General features: G+C 52.4%; 1 protein-coding gene across 2 annotated transcripts; it reads right to left on the bottom strand.

The window, feature by feature from the left end:
* Positions 1-3,838: 3,838 nt before the first annotated feature.
* Positions 3,839-5,241, bottom strand: LOC136539013 (uncharacterized). 2 transcript variants are annotated; one of them, XM_066530931.1, is made up of 3 exons: positions 4,911-5,241; positions 4,563-4,699; positions 3,839-4,454 (listed from the first exon to the last, which is right to left on the bottom strand). In XM_066530931.1, the coding sequence occupies exons 1-3, from the start codon at positions 4,989-4,991 to the stop codon at positions 4,175-4,177; spliced, it is 498 nt and encodes a 165-aa protein (XP_066387028.1). In that variant the 5' UTR covers positions 4,992-5,241; the 3' UTR covers positions 3,839-4,174. The 2 variants fall into 2 exon arrangements, with proteins under 2 accessions (XP_066387028.1, XP_066387027.1); XM_066530930.1 differs by having other exon boundaries at positions 3,839-4,457; positions 4,911-5,236.
* Positions 5,242-7,370: the final 2,129 nt, after the last annotated feature.

Genomic DNA, 7,370 nt, shown 5'->3' on the forward strand with positions numbered 1-7,370 from the left:
ATCCGAGTGGTCGGACGATGATGAGGCGCTGGTAGCTCCCCCTCCGAGCACCAAAACGTCATCGTGCAAAACGCACGCGGAGGTATGATCGAAGGGAGGAGCAGACGCCCAGCGTCGAGTCCCCGAGAAGCAGCCGGTGGAGAAGACACCGACGATGGGGGCTACAAGACCACCAACCCAGGACACGTAGGTCGACCCCAGAGCAGGGCCTAGGAGCTCGGGGAGGCAGCATAGATTTAGAACCATTCATCGGGAAGCTGACGTGTAAGTATCTTTGCTTTGGGATCGGTTGCTGTCCGATCTTTATAGTGGCAGTGATCGATGGGCTAATCTGATGCAGAACAGGGCGCGCGAAGGATCTGAATCCTTCAGGCCAGACTGGCGAGCAGCTAGGGGCTGGTCCTAGTGTGGAGACATTGCGGACAGACTCCGTCCTAGAATCCCCGGGAGCTTGTTGGTTTGCGGAGGATTCGACCACCGCTGCTGATGGAGTTGGAGGTGGAGAGCAGTCGCCGACAACGATGGGCGATTCGACAGAGACGCCAGGACCAACAGCGAGAGCCACCGAGTCTTTGAAGGTGAAAGCGGGAGCTACCAGAGATGCGTTGGAATTGGGGGCGCAGGGGCCGGCAACATCGAAGGAGCAAGCGACGTACCCTGTGATGCCACAGGGCGAGGTCGGTCGCTCTATGCGGCCACCGAGCCCCCAGGGAGCGCCACCGGCTGTGGAGGAAGAGGACGGGGTCGAGGAGATCGAGCGTGGAAGATCACGACCTCAGACCGTCCGCATCTTCCGCAAGCGAGGGGAGGAAATTGTGGTCGTAGAAGAGGAGGACACCACCAGGGAGGTGAAGAGGCTAAGGTCCACCCTTTGCACAGCTATGAAGCAAATTGAGGTTAGTGTTGCGTTAGCGGTGTCTGTCTTTGGTATTGGAGACTATGATCTTTTATAATCTTGGTGCTTTGCAGGGCATAGTGCCGACTGCCGAACAACGGCAGCAGTTGATCAAAAGGATGGAGCCCCTCGCCGAGGAGAACGAGAAACTGAGGGAGGCAATGAAACTGATGGAGAAGAATGTCCAGAGGGCCCAACACGAAAGGGATCTTGCTGAATCAAATACCAAGGACCTGGAGTACCAAAAGGGGACCCTGTTTGATCAGTTGAGAACCATCTCCGTGCAGCTGAGGGACACGTCCGAGCAGCTAAAAGGCATCTCCGAGCAGAAAAAAGGTATCCCCAATCAGTGAGCTTGTTCCGCATTGCCGACCGACCATAATGTAGCCATTGTTTACTGTGTTTGCAGAGCAAGATGTGGAGCTCGGCCGGCTGTGTCAAGTCATCGGTCAACTCCAAGTGGAGAAGGAGCCTGTCTGGGTGAGCGGAGAAACTGGCCAAGGATCTGGAAGGTGAGTAGTTCAAGGTCGGAGTTGTTACTGAAATGACTTCTTCATTCGACGAATCCCTTTGGTGTCTGCAGCTAGATGCAAAAGTCGAGAGGGGAAAATTTGACGCCGTGGTAGCCGGAGTCAGGCCGGTGCTCGACTGTATCGATATGGAGGTAGCTCCTCAGCCCGACGACGGGTCGCCCCGTCCGGACACCATCATTGACGGGTGTAAGGCGACATGGGAAAACTTCAAAGGCTTCAACCAAGATGTCGTTGTCTCTGTCGTGACGCATGCCCTAGTGGTGGTCCAGTCCCACTACCCTGCGATCAATCTTCGAGCGATAGGGCCGGATTCGCCAGAGGGACGAGTGCGACGAAAGAGGAGCAGCTGAAAGATGAGGTGGAGGACGCGGCGAAGAGGTTGGCCGGCGATGTCGATCTGTTCGGCGAGGTAGATGGTGACGGCCAAGCTCAATTCCCCTTAATCAATATCTGACTTTCACAGTAATTTAGTATGCAGATGATACTCTAATCAAAATGAAAGCCTATAGCAGACAACTTTGGACCCTTAAAGCGCCCTCCTCAAAACCTTTGGAGAATCTACAGGTTTGTAAGTAAATTTTGCAAAATCCATGATGGTACCCATCAACATAAGTGAAGCAAAGTTGCAACACTTAGCAAGAACCTTCACTATCAAACTAGAAGTTTACCTTTTTACTTATTTGGGCCTGCCATTAAGCCTATCTAAGCCAAAGGTAATTGATGTCTCCCCATTAGTTAACAGATATGAACTACTACATCAGCATTCCTAAATCAGGCAGGCAGACTAGAGATCACAAATTCAATTTTCTCTGTCTTACTAACATTTTGCATGAGCACCTTATTAATGTAGCAAACAATGATTGATCAAATAGATAAGTTCAAGAAACTATGTCTTCTGGATGGGGGCTGACATAAATGCTAGGCAAAAGTCAAAGACAGCATGGCCAATGTAGTGTAGAGCCAAAGAGGAAGGTGGGCTGGGAGTCCTTAATATCAAAACCCAGAATGAAGCTTTGCTAATTAAGCATTTACATAAATTCTTCAACAGAGAGGACTTGTCTCGGGTCTCTTTGATTGCGGAACAATATTATGGTTCTGGAAAATTGCCTGGGAATTCAAAGAAGGGGTTCTTTTGGTGGAGGGATGTTTTGAAGCTTCTAGACAAGTTTAAAGGGATGGCTAGAGTTACAGTCAACAATGGAAAATCTTATCTTTTCTAGGAAGACATTTGGGGAAACCAGCCACTGGTCCACAAGATGCCTTCATTTGGATGAAAAAAGCACATTGTCTTTTCTGAGGGAAAAGGACACATCCCTCTTCATGGTCTATTCCATCTGCCCATCTCCCAACAAGCTCATCCTCAATTGCTGCAATTACAAGAGGAGTTACATGAGTCAACCTCAATGATTTGTCAGATAAATGGTCATATATTTGAAAATCAGATCATTTCCCAGTGAACAAAGCCTATAAACAACTAAGTGGACATATGCATCTGCACCCAGTCTACAAACGGATTTGGAGAAGCTCATGCCAAAATAAACACAAAGTGTTTTTCTGGTTGTTGGTCAAGGGCAGGTTGAGCACTAGAGAGCTTTTGAGGAGAAAGAATATGACACTACAAGATTACAATTGCATTATGTGCAATGGTTTTGAAGAGTCGCTGATGCATCTTTTTCTCAACTGCCCCTTCTCTGTCTAGTGCTAGGCCTGGCTTGGCATTCAGACTGACCAGACACTTGACCCCTTCCAAAGCCTTCAGAGCTTCAAAGATCAGCTTGAAGTCCCATTCTTCATGGAGATAATCGTGTTAATGAGTTGGACAATTTAGAAAGCGCGTAATTACATGATCTTTCGCCAGGTCAGTCCATCTATTCAGCAGTCTAAAGATGATTTCAGACAAGAACAAAGTGAAGCTTTTCCCTTGGTTACATCGATGGATAGCCAATCTTATTTAGCTTGGTCACGGCTTGTTGTCACCCTTTTTTTATTTCTTTCTATGTTTCTCCAATCTTATTTAGCTTTGTTACGGCTTGTTGTCACCCTTTTTTTTATTTCTTTCTATGTTTCTTAAATTATCCCCCCTGTACTGTTTCCTACGCTCCTGGCGCCTTTTAATATATTTTGAGTAGGGGTGTGCCCCTCCTGGTTCTTTAAAAAAACAGTGTAAGCATGCAAGATGAAATATGTGAGTTTGTGGGCTATACCTGTTCCTGTAGGGCTGCATCACGCACATAAGAAAGCGCTTTTTTAATAAGCAATCCTTCAGCCTGTTTGCTTATGTTGAAATTTGACTTATGCTGATGTTTATGCTGAAATGTTATAAGAGAAAAATATTGTTCCATGAAAAAATAGCTTAAGCGAATAGGGTTGTTTATGCATGCTTATTCCACCGCACCTAACAGAGATAATATAGGGCGAAAGCAAATAGCTCGAGAAGAACAAGTCACAACCAATGATCAATGCCCCCCTATTTAACTGCCTACTTTTGCATCAGGTCCTGGATTCTGCCTAAAATGGCATCGCGACATTTACCTTCGGATGAACACGAGTACTGGTAGCTACTCCTATACGATACGAGCATACCACGGCAGCAAGTTAAAATCGAAGAAAGATGCACGCAACACAAAATGGATAACTACTATCAATCAGTTGGTGAGTAGTAAAGGTAAATCATGGTAAGTAGATCGCCGCACTGCCCTTGCAGGCCTGCCGCCGTTCGCCCGCCCGCTCGCTTCCGGCAGCCCGGCTAGAAGCCACCGAAGAACCCGGCGTTGCGCTGCGTCTCGCCGTGGTCCTCTGCGAACTTCTTGGGGATGGTGGTGGTGGGCTCCAGGACGCCGCTGCCGTGACTCTTGGGCTCCTTGGCTCTGGGTTTGCGCTTGCGTGTGGACCACGCGACGTGGCGGTCGCAGAACAGGTACCCCGGCACGGCCGCCTTCTTGCAGCGCCACCGCTTCCCGTCGTTCCGGCTGCACCTGGTGGCGGCGGCGTCCTGCGGCTCCGGCTTGGGCACGTCGTCCGTTGCGCTGCTGCGCGGGACAGGGGACAGAAAGAAGGAAAGAAAGCGATTTGTCAGCTACCCCACCCGAGAGAGATCTCCTAGGGACACCTGAACAGAGGATCTTGACACACACCTGTTCCTGTTCCTGTTCCCAGAGGCAGGCGCGGCGGCGGCGGGGCGGACCCGGTCGTCGTCTCGGACTCCGGCGGCGAGGATCGGCCGCTTCTCCTCCTCCTCTGCCTCCTTGCCCTCCTCCTCCCGTGGTTTCTCCTGCACCAAGAACGGCAGGCAGGCAAGTGGTGAGCAGAACGGGAGGAAAGAAAGATCACCGCCTCCCCTCCCGGCCTCCCGGCACGGAAGGCGAACAGGCCCCTGGCACAAGAACCGATCGGGAACCGGCACGCCAACGCCCACGACGATTCAGCCCGCGCGGCTCGTGCAACAGATACACACAGGCAAGCAATAAGCGCCGGCATCTCACCATGGGTTGCTGCAGCGGCAGGGGAGGCGGCGGCGGTCCCGGCGATGCTGCCCTGGCAGGGGGGCGCTTCCGGATCCTCATGGCCCCCGCCTCGCACCGGCCCGGCCTTGCCTGCTCCGGAGATCGCGTTGGGTTGCCTGCCCCGCTGGGCGGTGGCCGCTCCCTTCTCTCTCTTGCAAGTCCCCACGCGTCTCACTGGTCTTGGTCGCTTGATCTGCAGTAGTACCAGTAGTCGTGGTGGTAGCGGTCCAGTCCACCAATACTTTCCCTAGCCTCGCCCTCGCGAGGCTGCTGCCGTCCGTTCTTTTTTCTCCGTTCAGTTCAGGCAGACACGGTAAACTTCCATTTTCCGCCCCAACCTGCCATATGTATCGTGTTGTTATCAGTACCACTGGCGTCCGGATGTCCGGTCTCATGCCTGTGTCCAGACACACCTCCCGCGCTCCCGTCACGTATCGCATTCCACGCGTTACATCTCATTCCCAACTAGCGCCAGCGTTCAAAACCGTGGGCCGCACCCATCCCACGCCTCGCACGGCAGAAACCGTGCCCCTGCGCCCATCCAACATCCGCACGGTGGAACGCACTCCACGCCCCCACAGTGGAACCAGGACCCACGCTCACCTACCCTGCTTGCAGAGGCGTCTGCAGGCCTCAGGCTCCGGCACGTGAACCACGGCGGCGCACCGGCAACAACAAGCGGACAACGGCGTGTAATACCCGATCTACTTTTGAAACATCTAGATGAAGCATTTGCAAGATAAATCTGAAAACAGATTAAACAATTGAAACATGTGTATGTAGCCATTGCAACATATGCAATACCGCAATCTATTTTTGAAACATCCAGACGAAACATTTGCCATATAAGTTTAAAATAGATGAAACACTTGAAATATACGTGTGTAGCCTTGTAACATATGCAACACCAAGATCAACTTTTGAAATATCTATATGAAACATTTAAAACAAACGTCCGAAACAACTAAAACATAGGCCTGAAAACACTCCAAGCACGACGTCGCCGACGACCATGGCCTACCTGCTGGAAAACTGCGGTACTGGCGGCAACCTCCTCCCGATGGTGCCGAGGTAGTGGTGGTGGCGTGGTCCATGCTATAGCCGCGACGGGCAAGGTGGATGGGGCGCGGCGGGGGGACGTCTCGCGCAGCAGGGCGCAGGATTGGGGCGGACCCGACGCGGGATGGGGTGCGGACGGGGATGGCCGCCATGGGCGAGATAGAGTGGAGCGAGCAGACGACGCGGTGGAGCGGCCGCGCGGGGCAGATGTCGAGGTCGAGGCGGGTGGCACGGCGAAGGCAGCCACGGCGGGCGTAAGGCGCAGTGGAGGCACCCTCGAACACTACTGTGGTTGGGTGAGTGAGGAAATGAGAACGCAGGCCGGTTGCCTGGACCGCCGGTCCGTTGGCCCAAGAACGTGTCCGGACGGGTTGCCTGCAACGAACGCCTGCGAGTATTATCGTTGTTGCTTCCTGGGGTGGGCTCGGGCGCTCCAGCTCGGTCTACCGGGTCCCATCGCGGTCGCCACTTTCTTTCTGGCGGTTGCGGGATCCGGCCGTGCCGTGCCGTGCGCGTGGGGACTGTCAGCGAGAGCGAGGGGACGGGGGAATGTTCCGTTTCCTTCCGCTGCGGGGCTTCGGCGGCAGAGGCAGAGAAGATCTGGAGGAAAGCTAGGGGCCGCGAGCCGCGCACGGCTGCTGGGGAGTGGGGACCGTGACGTTCATTGTTTGGTGATGAGTTGGTGACTTGGTGGGCGCCCGTTGACGGCGTGGACGGTGGTGGACCGTGGTGGTCCGGTGGAGTGGAGGTGGACTCGCTGTCTGTTGCTGCTGCTGCGGCGGCGTTCGTTCCAGACGGAGGCCGAGTAGAGTAGTCGAACGAGGACGCGTGACTGCCGTGATTCTTGTTGCGGACTGCCGAGTCACGCGGCTCGGTGGCTTCCTTTTTGTAAACGCTTTTCCGGCTGCTGATTTGATTTGAGACGGTCCGCCTGATCGGTCTCCTTACGCTCTGCGTTCGGCCAGGGAAACGCCGCGTGGAAAGTAAAGCGTCTGGGTCTGCCTATGGTTCTAGTTCGAGATATCGGGAGTGTACACACTCCACACATCAAGAGACACAAAATGTAAAGACAGTAGTACTAAGGGTTTGTTTAGTTCGCGAAATGAAAATTTTTTAGCGTCACATTGATATGTCGGAAGGATGTCGGAAGAGGTTTTTGGATACTAATAAAAAAATAAATTACAGAACCCATCAGAAAACTGCGAGACGAATCTAATGATACTAATTAATCGGTTATTAGCACATGTGGGTTACTGTAGTACTTAAGGCTTTTCATGGACTAATTAGGCTTAAAAGATTCGTCTCACGATTTTGCCGAGAACTGTACAATTAGTTTTTTTTCGTCTACATTTAGTACTCTATGCATATGTCGCAAGATTC

The sequence above is a fragment of the Miscanthus floridulus genome, chromosome 2, assembly GCF_019320115.1.
Source record: "Miscanthus floridulus cultivar M001 chromosome 2, ASM1932011v1, whole genome shotgun sequence".
NCBI classification, from domain to species: domain Eukaryota; kingdom Viridiplantae; phylum Streptophyta; class Magnoliopsida; order Poales; family Poaceae; genus Miscanthus; species Miscanthus floridulus.

Excerpts from the sequence above, each read along its gene's own strand:
- LOC136539013 (XM_066530930.1), bottom strand. The coding sequence starts at position 4,991 with ATGAGGATCCGGAAGCGCCCCCCTGCCAGGGCAGCATCGCCGGGACCG. Across the intron at positions 4,700-4,910 it reads TGCCGCTGCAGCAACCCATG|GAGAAACCACGGGAGGAGGA; the intron begins GTGAGATGCCGG and ends TTCTTGGTGCAG. Across the intron at positions 4,458-4,562 it reads GGGAACAGGAACAGGAACAG|CAGCGCAACGGACGACGTGC; the intron begins GTGTGTGTCAAG and ends TGTCCCGCGCAG.